This window comes from Carassius carassius, chromosome 22, assembly GCF_963082965.1.
Source record: "Carassius carassius chromosome 22, fCarCar2.1, whole genome shotgun sequence".
Classification (NCBI taxonomy): domain Eukaryota; kingdom Metazoa; phylum Chordata; class Actinopteri; order Cypriniformes; family Cyprinidae; genus Carassius; species Carassius carassius.
Genome location: NC_081776.1, coordinates 17,693,836 through 17,711,740, shown reverse-complemented (window position 1 = coordinate 17,711,740; position 17,905 = coordinate 17,693,836). Strand labels below are relative to the sequence as shown.

The window sequence follows — 17,905 nt, the reverse complement described above, 5'->3', positions numbered from 1 at the left end:
TTTGTGTTGTGTAAAGTTTTCCACTTTGTCCATTCTGTTATAACACAATTACAATTGTGATCCATTCATGTCCCTGTGGATGTCAGTGGGTTCTGGCAAAAGCTTCTTTTTGTTCTCTGCCTTAAAATAAAGAGTGAGTCATTTCTTCCTGAATCTCTGGGAACAGAAACGTATTGAGCTACTAGAAAGAAAAACTTGAACAGATACTGGCACTTTTTAAAGCATTTTGAGTGAACAAAGAATATACAAAGAAAAACAAGGCCTGACCCTGACATCTACACAATTTTGAAGAAGCTTTTCCAGGTACAGCATTGACTTTTCTCCAAAAATATTAATTAAAACAAGCAGAATGTGCTCATAAATGAAGAAAATACTTTTTCTCCCCATTAGTAAGGCTTTACAGCAACATTGTGAATTATAGGCAGTTGATAATGATGTCCACGACAAACGTCATGATGAGCGTCAATGACGCTTTTGACCTTCACTGTGAGTTTGAAATCTTCAAGCTAACCCTCCTCTCGAATCTCTGCTGGAAATGGAGGGCTATATTTGGAGGAGTGCGATGATGTCACAAGTGGTTGAGGGTAGGAGCCTATAACAGAGGGGATGGAGTGAGTGTGTGAGTGTTTGTATGAAAATCAGAGACAACGCCGGCACCTTCAGGAGCTGCTGTCCATTGGTTTGAAACTGCTGTAAGTGAGTACCTTTTCAATAAAATATTGGAACATTTTTGGTTTATCATTTGGATCGACATTATATGAATTTGTTGTTAGTTTAAAAGTGGTAAAATAAATAATAATGATAGAAATATTTTAATAATATTGATGCTAAATGCTGAAAATTTTAAAGTAATGATAAATGTTGTCTATACTGTAATGTGAGTTAAAAACATCTTGAGCTATATTGAGCGAGATGTGGTACAAAACTCCTAAAATGTTAGAAAAAAAAAAAATATATATATATATATATTTTTAACTCTGACATGGAATTTTGCGCTAACACTCTTTTATTTTTCTTCTTTTGCACCAGAATAAATACAAGTATTCCTATCTGCCATGTATCATCTGAAGCTGCCCTCCCAGATACTGATCTTATTTGTGATGCTACTGTGTGTCTCCACTGTCCCTTACAACAGGCAAGTCTTCTAACACAGTGTGAAAAGTGAAAATGTACCTTTTTAGGGTGTATTTTTGATCTGATTTCAGATAATTCTTTTAGGATGCCCCTGATTCAACCCTTAAAATAAGAAACTTTAATTTGTGTATAGCCTAATGTAGTTAGGTTGATTCAGACAAATTATATAATATTTTTCATTTAGAATCAGTTAATTCAGATAATATAATAGGCTGACACATTTAGGTTACCTGACAAACATATTGTCTTTTACATATAATACTGTACAAACATATTTACAAAACACATTGTCTCTTGAACTCTTTAATGTTTTTTTAATTAGGAAAGAATGACTGAATATTTAGTTACATAAATTCAAATATTTAATATATCTTATCTATCTAATCATAGATTCGTCTGAGTACACTGAAAACAATGGTAACCTGAAAACGGTAATATCAAACTAACTGGTTTTATTCAAGTCAGAATCATTATTTAATTTCCCTGATTTAATCTTTACCCATTATTTTATACCAACAAAGCTAACATTCAGTTATTGAAATAGGGAGAAATAGCTAACAGTCTCGGGTTATCACTCTTTTACAGTGTATGTGTGTATATATAATCAGCATTATTTGTTTCATGATAATAGCATTGTACCGTATGCATTCAAAAATGATAAATATAAATATACTGTGCATAATTACAGCAGAACTGTATGTGTTTGTGTAAAAACATATAGCTAAAAAGTAAGACAAGTTTTGGTAATGTTTGATCATTTATTATTATTACCCAGACTTAATTTTTCCAATTCAAAACTTGAAACTATACATTTTAATGCAGATTTCTCCTGTGAAATATTTATGACTATTTATTTATTTTACATTTTACATTTTAATAGTAGTAATGTATAAATTTAATTTGTAGCATGCAAACATTTTTGTTATTATATTCTTAATAAGAAAACATGATAATATAAACCATGTATTAGTTATCATTCAAATGAATTACCCCCTTTTCTCACTTTATCAGCCAGAAATTAACTACTGGTACATCCTTAATTTAAATTTAGTTTTAAGTGAAATCTTGGCACTATATATCCCATATAAAACATGGCAATTTAATAATTTCCATACCTCCATTTGTGATATTTATTATTATTAAAAATGGAACCTATTATTAAAAATATGGAAGCTAGTCATAAGAAAGTGTCTAAGTATTGACAGGAACTGTAAATACTGTAAAAAAAAAAAAAAAACAAGTGTGGCCATTTCTAGCTGATTTAACCTATAAATATGACTTTTGCTGGTGTAATTTAACATATTCAAATATATTGTTATTTCATTTTATTCTTAGTTCAATATAACCAATTTATAATCTAATGGTTATGCTAATGTTAATGTAAACACATCAAATAACTATTTTTGATCACCTAAGGTTCGTATGATGTAACGCATTATTTGGTATCCTTGTAACAAGTGTGTAGAAGTGAGTGTAAGTGATATGATCAGTGGGCACAAATGGTCCTCTTACAGCACATCTCCACTTCAGTAGACTGTCATAGTCAGGGAAAGTGGCACTTTCTAAGCAGCTCTGCATGAGATGGTGCTTTGTGGCCTCTTCCTGTCAACAGGTACTCCCTGCCATTCAATGAAAAGCCAGATGACTTGCAAGAGGCTGATGGATGGCTGGTTACAGATTTATCAGACAATCCATTTCTGAGTTTTACAAGGCCACGGCCTCCCAGTGGCCTCCCTGCTGTCAACAGGTACTTATGCGAAATTATTGTCAATTATGATTCAGAGTTTAAGATGTTGCCATTTTATTAGATAGTAATACCATCAAAGCCTTTTAAACCATTTGTAATTGTGTTTTTGAGGTGGAATATATTAAAGACTGAAGTTAAACATTTTATTATACTAATTCAGATTCAAATTCTGTCAAGACCACTCTCTGAGAGTTTAGCATGGTAGTATACATGGCAATGTTAATGTGTTTGGTCTTGGCAGAATATATCTGCTATGCTGCTGCTATAGCTGTGGTAGAGCAAGTACCGAGATTTGCTACTGCCAAATACATCCACAGAGATGCTGCTGTGAGCATATAGGAAATACTACTGCTGCACGTATAACATATGAAAAAACAATATGAAAAAACTCCCACATATAACATAAATTATATCACCTCGTAGCAGATCTATACAGGTGGAGCTGGGAAGGTGGAGGGTTTCTGAAGTGTGCTGCAACTGCTGCAGCAAGCTCTAGCCAAGTATTTGAATGTTGAGCAGCAAGCTCAATGGCTGCTGATGTGAGTGTGAAGTGACATTCAGCCAATTACGGTGACCCATACTCAGAATTTGTGCTCTGCATTTAACCCATCCGAAATGCACACACACAGAGCAGTGAACACACACACACACACTGTGAGCACACACCCGGAGCAGTGGGCAGCCATTTATGCTGCGGCGCCCAGGGAGCAGTTGGGGGTTCGATGCCTTGCTCAAGGGCACCTAAGTCGTGGTATTGAAGGTGGAGAGAGAACTGTACATGCACTCCCCCCACCCACAATTCCTGCCGGCCCGGGACTCGAACTCACAACCTTTCGATTGGGAGTCCGACTCTCTAACCATTAGGCCACGACTTCCCACGACTTCCCGATGTGAAAGAACCCAATCAGCTGTGCCATATCATGTGAATAATCATGTGAATGTATCAGACTAAGTTCTTTGTTTAAAGAAACATCATGCTAGTGATCCATGGCCGTTTATTAGTTAGAATTGATAATAATAATAATAATAATAATAAAAGTTATCAGGTTATTAGGACCTCTTAATGTGATGTGATCTTTTCTTACTTTATATGGGGTCTTTATATTTTATTGGTCAGTTCTAAAGTGTTTATATTATTATTGTTCTTGCAATATTGCTTCATTAAGAACAAAGTCTTTCAGCATGTTTTAATTTATTGAGGCATGTGACTAATGCCTAAATATCCTTTTAAACTTCCCCACAGTCATCACATGGAAAAGCGGAACTGTAACACAGCCACCTGCGTGACTCAGAGATTGGCAGACTTTCTCATCCGATCCAGCAACACCATCGGCACCGTCTACGTGCCGACCAACGTAGGAGCCAACACTTATGGGAAAAGAGACTTGCTGCAGTCGGCCATTTATCTGCCCCTCTAGTTTAAATGCCAACACAGTAGAAAATACAGTCAAATAAATGTAATATGTATGATATGAAAAAGTTATTCTGTTTGTATGTTATTTTTTGTTAAATTTTTGTCCTGGTGTACATGAAAGCCAGTGCCTTTCGGTCTAAACAATTGTCTGCAGCATTTTGAGTTTGGGGTAAACTTAGCATGTCAGAAGGTCATATAGTGTTTTGCAACATATCATGATGGCAGATGAATAAAATGTATTAGAAAAAGGATGTGAATAGCAAAGAAGAATAAACATATTGTTCAGATTTTTTTTTCTAATAAAAAAGAGATAAAAATTTGCTTCTCTGCTCAATGTTATTATAATTGGTAAATAAATAGTTTTGTTTGTTTGTTTGTTTCTGATTGCTGACCAAATTTCAAATCAATGCAGCAATAAAGGTTTACTTTTCAAACCATGTTAATTATTTTCTGTTTTTCTGGAAATAATTCATATACAGTATAACCCTCATCAGAAACCGATCAACACAGCAAAAGTACCATGCAAATATTGTTAAATATCCCATAACCATTCGAAAAAAAAAAACCCCTGTTTGACACCATCTGATTTGATGCAGCACCGTGCTGTATGATTTATGATGAACACAAAGATAAGTTAATGCACAACAACATCAAGTGGTTGGATAAACTGATTATAGCCATAACAAGATACTCATTTTTGAACCATACTAGTTCATTATAGAACTCTGACGCTGACTAGACCCTGCAATACATACATAACCCCATGTACTATTCATAAAATGAGTACAAAAGGCAATAAAAACAGAGAAAATAGTACATTCAAAAGCTTTTTGAAAGTCTTGAAGGCATTGACACAGTTAATCTAGATTAAGTCTGTCTCAGTTTGTTCTGTTTCTTCATGTTATTCCAAACAGACTGGATGATGGTGAGATCAGATCTCTGAGTGGAGTAAAAATAAAAATAATTGTTTAACATTTTTAGAAAGTATTAATAATAAGCTTAATAAAGACTAATATAGAATGGCATATGTTATCTAAAATTAAAATTATGAAATAATTACTAAAATATAACACTGGTCTTTGAGCATATTACTGCAAAAAAAAAAAAAAAAATAGTAGACTGTGGAATATGTTTAAAGGTCACATGCAAAATTTATGTAATAACTTTTTTTTTTTATTTATTTATTTTTTTAATCCAACTTTTATTTGATTCAGATGGCTTATTGCAGTGTATATACTGTACAGTATATGCAGTATATGCATACAAGCATTGCTGTTAGGAAAACTGTTCTGAGTGGAAATGTTAGAGATACATTTCATTTTAAAAATATCTGTTTTACAATTCAAAACAAGAAGAACAAAATAATAATAATAATAATAATAATAATAATAATAATAATAATAATAATAATAATAAACAAAATACATCAGTGGCACAAAAAAAAAGTACTGTGAGAATGTGTTCTCTTTTGACACTTGTTTCAATTTATAGCTATATTGTGGCCATCTCTGTCGTCATCAGGGACTTTCAATTTGTCCACATGTTTGAACTGCCAATCACATGAATAAGTTGTTCATTTTTATTGTTCTCTCTGAAAGTGAACATCCACCAGCGTTCTGATGTGGCTGTTCTAATAAAAATATGTTATAGAGCCAGAAATATATTAAATATGTAAATGTAGAAAGACCAGCTACACATGAATCAGTCAAGCAGAAAAACATGTCAGTGGCGTTTCATATAATGATAGGAATGAGAGATGGCCAGGTAAGACATAATGAAAGTTTCAAATATAAATTTCGACAGAGACCCTTTCATTTTTTTCAAGATGGGCATCTGTAATAATAAATTAAATGACGTACATAATTATTGAAAAAAATCAATATATAGTACTACCACGTTTTGTGCTCATTTACTATTGTAGCATGTAGTGTCAATACAAATATAATATTAGAAAATGTGCGCTATTGTCATTAAAATAATGACAATATGTAAAATATCTGAAGTTAAAAATCTTAGACATGCTTATTTAATGTACAAAATGTATTATTTAACATTTTGATTTTGGGGGAAAATATGGCCTGGGCTAATACAACACTGAAGCACTTCACATCCTTTCCTCTTAAAACCAACAGTCTAATTATCCTGACATTGTACAGACATGTTTGCATCCTGGTGTTACTTCACTTCTATTCTGATTTAAGCGTATCAAACAGGTAGTGTATTTCTTGTGTTAATATAACAGGAAATAGTAGGATTGACTGAGGTCAAGGATAATTTGTTGGCTGATATATCTGTCATAATGACGTGTGTTTCCACAAAGAGGTTAAAGGTTACAGTCGCTGTTCAGTGCAGTTAATATGGCTGATGAACAGGGCCATCAGATACATTATGTACACAGACTAGACAGAGAGGAGAGGATAGCTTGAGTTCAAGTGTGACTCATTTAATGTAGATAATTAACTGTTACTTTTAACTAGTGCAACGGAAAGTTAATGTGTAATTTTGTCCACTGAAACTGATGTTTCATATCTTCATATCTCATGCCAGACTGTTTGGAGGATTTTTTCTTTGTTTGTTTAGATTTTTCAAATTCATCGTTTGAGAGAATGTTCTTTTAAGCATTAACTTTGTTTCATATGTTTCTAATAAATAGTATATTTATTTAAATGATATATATATCTGTTGAAAAAGACCAGCATTGCTGATTATTGATATGTTGTGTTCTGGATTCTAGTGTCTTCATGTCTTAACCAGTAATTTAACCAGTATTTTTGCAGGTGAACATGCATGTAATCAAAATAAGCACATATTAACATACTTATTATTGAAGTGAAATACTTTGGAAGAATATACTTAAGTGTGAACTGAATGGGTAACACTTTTTCAATAACCTGTCTTAGTTAACCTTAATTAATGCATAGCATTAACTAACAATGAGCAATATATTTGTTACAGTGTTTATGAATCACTCTTTATGTTGGGTAACAAAAATAAAACTGTTTATTGTTATTTCATGTAAGCTCAGGTTTTTTAAATATAATTTTTAAAGTAATGCTGACAAAGATTTTTTCATTGTTAGTTCATGCTAATGAATGTTACTTAAGAAAGGTTTTTATTTATTTATTTTTTTGTAAAGTGTTACAACTGAAGGTAATATTTTCAGACATTTACTTTCTTCTTTCAGACGAATGCAGAGTTAGATTTAAAAATGACCTGGCTCTTCCAAGCTTTATAATTGCAGTAAATGGGGTTGGGGGTTGTTTGTGATTTTGCAACCTGAAAAAGTTAATCCATAATAAAAAAGTACTCCACATGGCTCTGTGGTTTAATAAAGGACTTCTGAAGCAAAGTGATGAATTTGAAAGTGAAAGTCATTACATTTGCCAAGTATGGTAACCCATACTCAGAATTGGTGCTCTGCATTTAACCCATCTAAGTGCACACACACAGCATTGAGTAGTGAACACACCCCCGGAGCAGTGGGCAGCTATTTCCAGCACCCAGGGAGTAACTGGGGGTTCAGTGCCTTGCTCAAGGGCACTTCAACTATGGGTATTGAGGGTGGAAGAGCGCTGTTCATTCACTCCCCCTACCTACAAATTCCTGCCAGCACCGAGACTCGACCTTTGGGTTACAAGTCCAAATCTCTAACCAGGTTAGAGAGTGGTGTTCCAGCCAGATGACATAGGATGTAGGCATAGCATATGCTCTAGTGAGAATATGCTCGCTAGAGCCAAGTTTTGTTTATAGCAAATGAAGACCAGATTCTTCTTGGCTTATATTTTAATCCTTCAACATTTTTCTCTACAAATCCTTTTTTTGTATTTCTAATTTATTATTGGTGTTTTGTTTTCCTTTCTCCTCACCGGAGCTTACGCTATACCTACGCCAAAGTGTTACATCATCCACTGGAACGTCATTTGTATGACAGTAAGCAGAAACTAACTTCCATTCACAGCCATTATAAAGCTTGGAAGAGCCAGGATTTTTTTTTCATATATCTCAGATTGCATTTGAAGAAAGAAATATACTCCTAGGGAGGCTTGAGAGTGAGTAAACATGTAATAAAAGTTTTTGAGTGAACTATCCCTTTAAAGTGTACTGCTAATACTGACAAAAATGCACTTTCCTAATATAATTTCTGTTGAATCTTGTATGACACATTTTTGAATATATTTGTTGGAGTTATGTTGGATTTTAGTGCATTAAAAATGTATGAACCTTATGTAATAGCGAAAAGCACACTACAGTTAAAACTCTATCTACTTTATATGTGTTCGTTTTTTTTTTTTTTTTTTTTTTTGTCAAAACATCATAATGATTTAAAACATACTTTGAATTAAAATTTTATTTTACATTTATACTAAGTTTTTTTTTTCATTTTTATGAAATGCAAGTTCTCGCTATTAACTATGACTTTTGCCTCAATAAACTCCTAATTTACTGCTTATTAATAGTTAGTGAGGTAGTAAGTGTAGGATATGGGGATTAAGGGATTTGGTCATGCAGAATAAGGCATTAATATGTGCTTTCTAAGTATACTAATAAACAGTCAATATGCTAGTAATATACACGCTTATAAACAACTAGTTAATGGAGAGAACTGGTCCCTAAACTAAAGTGTTACCATAAATTAGTCAAGTATATAGTCTACCTTTCATTAATATATACACTTCTTTTTTCACAATAGCAATTTATGGTGGTCCAGACCAGCAACAACCAGCACCTATTTATTTATTTATTTATTTTTTCCTGGAAAGTGACTCTACAGCTGTGTGTGATGTAGTCACTTTTTGAGTTTAAAATTGGGGAAAATGACACATGTAGTAAATGCACTTACATTGGAAGATTAGCCTAAAGAATCAAAAACAGCACACCACACATGCAGTTCATTAGGTCAAAATCACCCAGGCATATTCTGAGAAGAGAATATTACCATATGAACTCCCTGTTCAATGCAGTTATTCTCATGTCCATGGGCCGATCTTTCTATGTGGATCAAATAAGGATGTTGATGTGCCACATTTGGGGCAATGTTTTAACATGCCAACAGGGCATATCAACATTATCAACATATCAACATTATTGCCACTGATGCAGTAATTCAGATAACACTTCTACGTCTGTGTACATTATCCTGATTATTTTTTTCATTTGTTTTGACACATTTGACACTCTTGGTTTATTTTCAGTCTGTGACTCATTAAAGCAACACCTGCCGACATAAAATCAGAGGACATTGCATTTATACCATTTCATACCAATCACCCGCTGTAATTACCTATAGCACTTAGCATGTGCATCATGGTGCTGATATCTGGAACAACTCTAGTGCAATATTGCAGTATTAACATGACAATTTGTAATATGCATTTTACTTTTAATATGAAAAAAAATGCAATTATTAAACTTCAACCAACCCAAAATAACTTTCTCAAACCAACCCAACCCACACCCTTTTTATTATGAAAATGTATTAAAATAATAATGAATCAAATAAATTAATAAATTAAAATATATATTACATGCGTCAAACTTAAGAGTACTTTTTTGACCCAATTAAGTAGGCTATTTTTTTAAAAAGTAATTTCTTCATAAAATAATGAAAAATAGTAAAACACTGAAGCCTTTATATGCAATTTCAGATTTTTTGTTCTGTTGTCTTTTATATGTGGTTAAAGTGTATTGCTGATAAGCATTTATGATAAAACACTTTAATGTCATTTCAATTGAAGCTAGTATTTGTATTGCATATATTAAACTGTCAAACGCTGTTCCAAGTTTTGGTTGTGTTTTGCAATCCATGTGTTTCCTATGCCCATATTGTGTTAGTTTCCTGTTACTGTCCTGATTATGTTGATTTAATCCCAGGTGTTCTCCGTGTAATTTGTATTTCAATGTGTGTCTCGTCATCCTATTATCCTGTTCTTTATATAAATAATGTTCCCTGTCTTAAGTTTAGCATCCGGTATTGTTGATGTCAACTCCTTGTGCTACGTGTGATTCCCCGCGATATGATTAAGTTCCTTGGTTTTGGACTCCTGGTCTCCTCACTCCTCGCTCCGTGTTCTTGCACTGTAGGAGCTTGTGACAGAATACCAGACCAATACAAAAAGTAAGTGGCGCCCCTTCTCCTCGTTTTTCATTTCCCTGTTTTTTTTAAAGGTTTTTTTTTTCACATGGAGGAAAAAGCTTTTTTCATCACGATGGCTCAGAAAAGATGTGTGAGACTCTGTACCGAGTTTTGGTTGTGTTTTGCTCCCCATATGTTTCTTTTGTCCATATTTGGTTAGTTTCATGTTCCTGTCCTGATTATGTTGATTGTGTCGAGGTGTTCTCCGTCTAATTTCCATTCATCCCAGGTTTGTCTAGGCATCCTATTATCCTGTTCTGTGTATAAATAGTGTTCCCTGTCTTTAGTTGAGTTTCCGGTATTGTTGATGTCAACTCCTTGTGCAACGTGTGATTCCCTGAAATATGATTAAATTCCTTGATTTTGTACTCCTTGTCTTCTTGTTGCTTCAACCTAATTGATCTGCTGTCTGAAACCTTGCAGATGTACAAAGGTACCACTGAAGGTACCACTTGGTGTCCACAGTGAACTCCTGCCAAGAATGTACTGCAAGCTGTGAAGTAAAGACTGGGAAGCTCGGAGTCACCATCCCCTGTGGTCAAGTCTTAAAGGTAAGATGTCAAGTAAAAGCATTGTACAAGGGTGGAACTATAATATTTTAACCAGCGTCAGGGCGTTTCATCTCAGAAGGGTTGGAGTTGTTTCCCGCAGTTGTAAATGTGCCTCATGGTGCCTCAAAGACAGTGAATTTCAAAATTCCACGAACCATAACATTTACCTACCTCAGAGACTGGTGTTTGGTAATATTGAACCCATCAGCGAAATAAGAACAGTATGCTCATCCTCCAGCGTTCAGCATTCAGATAAGCAGATCAATTGTGCCCTTTTTTTGTTCATCCCAGCTCACACCAGCAGATGATATCTGTAAAATATTCATCACCAGAGGTATGCGTTCAAAAGAAAGACAGCAGCTTGCGCTTATGTGTTGATTTTTGAGATCTTAGCTTATAACGGTAGTGGCCGCCCTAGCTTAAATTTTTAAAGAAAATGTTCGGGCGCCAGACAAGATAAATCCTGTCAAATTATAAATTAACCCAGGATAGCAAAAACTAAGAAACCACCTGTTACAATAATAATAATAAACAGTCCAAGGAACATTTCATAAGATAAATTTATTCCATAAGTCCATGAAAAAAAAAAATGAAAAAAAAAGAATTATGACAAAAGATCATATTAAAAAAAAAAACAAAGTTCACAGCTTTTCACTTCACACATGAACTTAGCTTGCCGTGTAGAAAACCGCGTCATTCTATCATGTCCAAGTTCATTCATATAATGACCATAGAGAGAGAGAAAGAGAGAGAGAGAAAAAAAACATGAAATAAAACTAGTTCAGATTTAAGAAACCATAACAATAATCAAACAACAGTCTTAAAGAGCAAAAATAACATTTGCATAATCATGAAAATAAAAAATAAAAAAACATACAGAATGCACGGATGGGAATGCACGTCATCGTCAGACAATAGGACAGGAGGATAAACGGGCAGCTTTTTGTTGGACATTTCACCCATATAGATGGTCTGGAAGCGTCACGCTTAAGTTTAGTCAAACTCTATGCTGCTCAAACATCACTTACAGGGAATAATACTCAAAGCGGCCGTACTTTTTCTCTTCACTGGAATCCATTAACTCTGAAACATGCAACTATAAACCCTCCACGCAAACTTTGATGACGAGCCTCTCTCAGGTACGTCACATCTCCTTTATATCCTCCATCCTTCCGCTGTTAATTGAAAACTCCGCCTAAATCATTTCAAGTGAAAACGAAAGTAAACTAAAAGGTACGGTGGCCGAAGTTTTCCACTGCCGCACTCTCCCTCCCTTGAAGAAAACGACCCATGGTTGTTTAAAAGAATTTATTAGAAAGCTAGAAATTCTTCTTCCTCATCAGAGGCTTCTTGAAACAGGTCAAGGAGTTTTTGTATTTCCTGGGAGTCCAATTCCTCGGCTGTTGGAAAACACATTTTTAAATTACAGACATGTGCTGTACGGACATCTTCTCCAGTGTCTTCCAGGGCTAGTTTATAGTTCAGAGGACCCAGCTGCTTCAGAATACGGTAAGGTCCCTTCCACTTTGGGGCTAGTTTTGCACTAAAATTATGTTGTGCACTGGACTGTTAAATCTCTTCTATTTTTGTTGTAATTTCTCAGTTGTCTCAATTTTGCTTTCCTACTGTTTTCTTTGGCTTGGGCTTGTAAGTGATGAAGATGATGGACCACATTATAGGAAGCAGCGTCTGGGGTTAAATTAGCCCCATGGAGCATCTTGTCCATTGGACCTTGAAGTTTTCTGCCAAGCTGTAACTCTGCTGGGGACAGTCCAGTGGTTTCTTGTATGGCTGAATTTATGGCGAATCGAAACTCAGGTAAGAACTGGTCCCACTTCTTGTGATTTTCATCCACATAAGCTGAAATCATATTCTTTAGGGTCCGATTTACTCTTTCAGTCATGTTGATTTGCAGATGGTATGCTGTAGTCAGTTTGGGAGTAATTTGCCAATTCTCACACAGTTCTTTGAACACAGAAGAGACAAACTGAACACCCCTGTCTGAGAGGATATAATCTGGAACACCCCATCGAGTCAGAACTTCTTTTCTGAAGATAGAGGCAATATTCTGGGCAGTGGATTTGCGCATGGGGAACAACTCAACCCATCAGGAATAATAATCAACAAACACAAGCAGGTACTCATTCTGGTTTGTACTTCTTGGTAGTGGTCCCATGATGTCAACTCCCAGCATTTGGTTTGGGTGAGTGGTAGTGGTTTGCTGCAGTTTCCCAGCAGGCTTTTGATTGTCATATTTTATTATTTGACATTTCACACAGGTTTTCACATGATATTTCACGTCGGACCACATGCCTGGCCAGAATGCTACTTCTTGGAGTCGTTTGCATGTTTTGTAGATTCCTCCATGGCCACTAAGAGGACTGGAGTGGTAGTGCTGCAACAGACAGGGTCGAAGACTACTGGGTACATACACTCGGTAGTGCAACTGGTTATTTGGTAGGTAAGTTTTCTGATATAATTTGTCCTCAACAACTTCATATTGGTCCATCAAACTTGCACGGTTCATTGCAACTGCTTGCAATAGTTTTGTAACCTCAGGGTCTTTGTGCTGTTCCTCCCACAGGACAACATCTGACAATGGCATGTCTGACTCAACTCGAGATTGGTGAAGACCTAGATAACGCATCTGGGGCTACATTGAGTTTCCCTTTTCGGTACTCAATGATAAAATCAAATTTTTGCAAGCGCAGGACCCAATGGATGAGTCGGCTGGTGGTTTTGGTGGAACCCATGACCCATTGTAGTGTAGAGTGGTCAGTGAAAACTGTGAAGAGTTTGTGTTCCAGGTAGTGTTGCCATTTTTCCAAAGCCCATATGACTGCCAGACATTCTTTTTCCGTTGCTGTCTAATTATAAGTTGTAATAAGTATAATGTAATAAGTTATAATAAGTTCAGCTCCTGTTAAGGTTCTACTCGCATAGGCAGTGACCTCCTCTTTGCCCTGTTCTTTCCGTTGGGCCAGAATAGCACCCAAACCAGTGTCACTGGCATCGGTGTAAACTGTGAAGGGGAGCTGAAGATCTGGATGGCCAAGGATGGGTGGTGAAGTGAGGCACGACTTTAACTGCTCAAATGTTTGTTGGCATGTAGTTGTCCATTCAAACCGATGTGCTTTCTTTTTTAGTGAGTTGAGGGGTTTGGCTGTCCTTGAAAAGTTTGGGACAAACCAATGATACCACCCAGCAAGTCCAAGAAACCTTTGAACCTCCTTCGGGTTTCTAGGCGCGGGGTAGGAATGAATGGCCTCAGTCTTGGTAGGAATGAATGGCCTCAGTCTTACATGGGTCTGCTGAGATGCTTACAACATGTCCTAAGAAGGTGATTTCTTGAAGACAGAACTTGCTCTTTTTCAAATTTATAGTTAGACCAGCAGTCTCCAATCTGTGGAGGACAGTCTGAAGGTCATGAAAGTGTTGAGTTATTGAAGGTGAGTGAATGATTATGTCGTCTATATAGACAAAGCAAATTTTTCTCCTTAGTTCCCCCAGGACTGTTTCCATAAGTCTCTGGAAAGTGGCCGGAGCATTTTTGAGACCAAACAGCATAACATTAAACTGAAAGAGACCTGCAGGAGTGATGAAGGCAGTCTTGGTTTTGCTATTGGGATCCATTGCTACCTGCCAATAACCACTGTTGAGGTCAATAGTGGAGAAAATAGCCGCTCCAGAGAGTCACTCCAAAATTTCTGTAATGTATGGAAGAGGGTAAGCATCACTTTCAGTTACAGAATTAACCTTTCTGTAGTCCACACAGAATCTAAGTTTGCCATCCTTTTTGGGTACCAAGACCACTGGGGAGGCCCAACCAGAGTGGGATGGCTCAACAATTCCTTTCATCAACATCTCCTCAAGCTGTTCCTCCATGGCAAGTTGCTTAACAGGGGACAAACAGTATTGTTTTTGCTTAATGGGTACCTGACAAGTGGTATAAATGTGGTGCTGCAGAACATCAGTGCGTCCAGTCTGGAGGGTACATACCTGAGGTTGCTTTTCAGGATGTGGAGCAACTTTTGTTTACCATCTGACGGGAAATGAGCTTCATTTACTGCAGTTTCTATTAACATTTTTTCGTCCATAAGGTCAGGTGGGTGTATTAACATTTGGGGAAATGGAGGAGGAACAGAACTCAACAGGGACAGATTCTGTGTTGATTTCTTCTGTTGCAGGTATTAACATCGGGGACTCACAATTGGCACACTGGCATTACCTGGTTGAAAGCGGTACTCTTTTGCAGGGGCAAACTTGAAAGAATATTTTTGATCTGAGACATTAAGTTGCATTCCACTGAAGAAAATAAAGTCCAATCCCAGGACTACAGCATAGGCGAGGGCTTGTGATGACAAAACAACAGCAGGTATAGTGAAGTCTTGGTCATGGAGTTGTATGGTGGTATTCATCCATCCTAATGTAATCTCTGCTTCTCCATTTGCTAGGTAGAGAGGACCACGAGACCATGGATGAAGCTGCTCTGGTGATGTGAGCTGTTTCATGAGACTTTCATGAATGAGTGTGTAACTTGCCCCAGTATCAACAATTGCTTTCCAGTCCATGCAGCAATGCTAACGTGAACAACCACTGCTGAGGTACTGTCGTCGGAGCATTAATGTTTGTGGTGGTAGAGGAACTTTCTTGTTTTTACTTGGAGGCTTCTGCATTTCTGTAGCAGTAACAGACTTGTTAGAAAACTGATCCCTTGTCTGAGGAGATGAATAGGGATGTTTACTGCTGGTAAATTGGTGTGCAGATGACTAAGGGGACTGTGGAGGGATATAGTGTGGACACTTGCCTGGAGGATGCTGTCCTCAGCATCTCCAGCACTGAACTGGGATTTTCTCAGCAGGTTGGTTCGATGAGGGTCTTTGTGATGTGGGTGGATGTTTAGGGCCCATTCGACCTTCATATCGAAGCTGTTGCTCATAATCTTTTTCCAGTTGGTGTCCTAACTTGACTAATTCCTCTGCAGTACTCACCCGACTACGCAAGTGCCTGGCAAGATAAGGCTTGATGTTCTTAAGTATCATCTTAACAATTTCACCCTCAGTTAGATCTGCCTTCCATCCTTTGCAAAGGGCTCTGTAGGAGAATGAAAAGTCTCTAATAGATTATTTCTCACTTAGAATTTTTGTTCTTACCCGTTCAGCCAGTTCATCATCATAATCTTCAGATAAGAATGCAGAAAGGAATGCAGCCTCAAACTCACTCCATGTGGATATGGTGGAACGTCTGACCTACCACCAGTCACGAGCAGTTCCATGTAGAACAGAATGGAATGTGGCTAGGATATATGTATCAGTGAGGGGATGAAGGTCTGGGTCATCTGATGGTCTACCAAAAGTGGGAAAAGTTAATATGATCACTTTTTACGATAGGTGTGGGAAGAGGGGTTGAAAGTGAAAGTGAAGTGACATTCAGCCAAGTATGGTGACCCATACTCAGCCATTTATGCTGCGGCGCCCGGGGAGCAGTTGGGGGTTCGATGCCTTGCTCAAGGGCACCTAAGTCATGGTATTGAAGGTGGAGAGAGAACTGTACATGCACTTCCCCCACCCACAATTCCTGCCGGCCCGGGACTCGAACTCACAACCTTTCGATTGGGAGTCCAACTCTCTAACCATTAGGCCCCGACTTCCCACAAGAAGAAGTTGAAGGAATTGCTGGAGTATACACAGATGGCGTAGTTGAAGTAATGTTGCTGGAAATTTGTGCTGCCAATTTTTGTTGTTCGTCAATTTGATTTTTTAGATCCTGAAATCCTTTCTCCATCTCTTTTCTCAGCTCCTTTACACATGTGGATAACTGGTCATTTTGGGTGACAAATTTCTGAAGTTCTATAGTAATGTGATCATGGCTTGTTAGAAATGTGTGTTGAACAGCTTTGATGTCCTGTTGAACATCTGACTGGAGTTGATCCACCATGAAACGCATCTTTGCCACCCAGGTAGATTCCATCTTTTGGATTTCAGCTGTAATCATTTGCTTCATAGCTTTAATCAACTTGTCTGTTTCAGATTCCTCCTGTTGTTTGGTGGAGGTCAGTAGAGTGAAGACTTGACTCTTGTTATCCTCCACTTTTGCAGCAAGGTCAGCGAGTTGATTTTTGTTTTGGGTAGAAGTGGCTTTCATTTTTTTGGTAAGATCATTCACTGTTTTTTCTTGTCTTTTCATGAAGTCAAATAAATTTTCCCAGTTCCATTGTACCTGAGAAGTAAACTGTTGAATTTATTTTCCAGGAGTTGGTAGAACGTTGGGTAGGTCATGCTGAGAACTTGAAAGAGATCCTTCTTCAGATGATGTGCATAGTTGTATGTTATCCACTGGGGGTGCCCAGGTGACTGTTTGCACGGGAGTGCTGCCAGCCAGCACAGGAGAAGCCATTAGCATACGGGACACAGGATGCATGGGGCTGAATGGAATAGGGGTGTTATTTACTGCAGAGACACCAGGTGGAGCTACTGGTGGCATCAGAGGTTGCACTGCTGGTGGCCATACAGGAGTTGAGATGTCTGGAGGTGATTCCATTTCTATAAAAGTGGATGGAGAAAGAGGGGGAGTCGCCATGTGTGTTGTGCTTGTGTGGGTGAAACAAAATGTTGTGCAGGATATCAGTAAAATGTATATGTAAATCAATAATTGTGTTTGTCAGTAATTTTAAGCACCACACTTTTCACAAAACAGCAAATTTTACAATTTACAGAAATGGCTAGATAAAATAGTTACCCCCTCCAAGACAAGTAGTTAACAACAACAACTCTACTGAACCAATTAATGTCCACAGACACAATTTATACAAGTTCCACAAAAACTTTTACCATAGACAAAACAGCCTTGTTAAAGGAACACTCCGACTTTTTGGGACTTTAGCTTATTCACAGTATCCCCCAGAGTTAGATAAGTCCATACATACC

At 36.9% G+C, this 17,905-nt stretch overlaps 1 protein-coding gene across 2 annotated transcripts; it reads left to right on the top strand.

Annotated features, from left to right (window-relative positions):
• Window positions 1-451: 451 nt before the first annotated feature.
• LOC132098409 (calcitonin gene-related peptide 2-like) lies at window positions 452-4,702 on the top strand. 2 transcript variants are annotated; one of them, XM_059504530.1, is made up of 4 exons: window positions 452-696; window positions 1,030-1,135; window positions 2,747-2,881; window positions 4,125-4,702. In XM_059504530.1, the coding sequence occupies exons 2-4, from the start codon at window positions 1,056-1,058 to the stop codon at window positions 4,297-4,299; spliced, it is 390 nt and encodes a 129-aa protein (XP_059360513.1). In that variant the 5' UTR covers window positions 452-696; window positions 1,030-1,055; the 3' UTR covers window positions 4,300-4,702. The 2 variants fall into 2 exon arrangements, with proteins under 2 accessions (XP_059360513.1, XP_059360512.1); XM_059504529.1 differs by having other exon boundaries at window positions 453-692.
• Window positions 4,703-17,905: the final 13,203 nt, after the last annotated feature.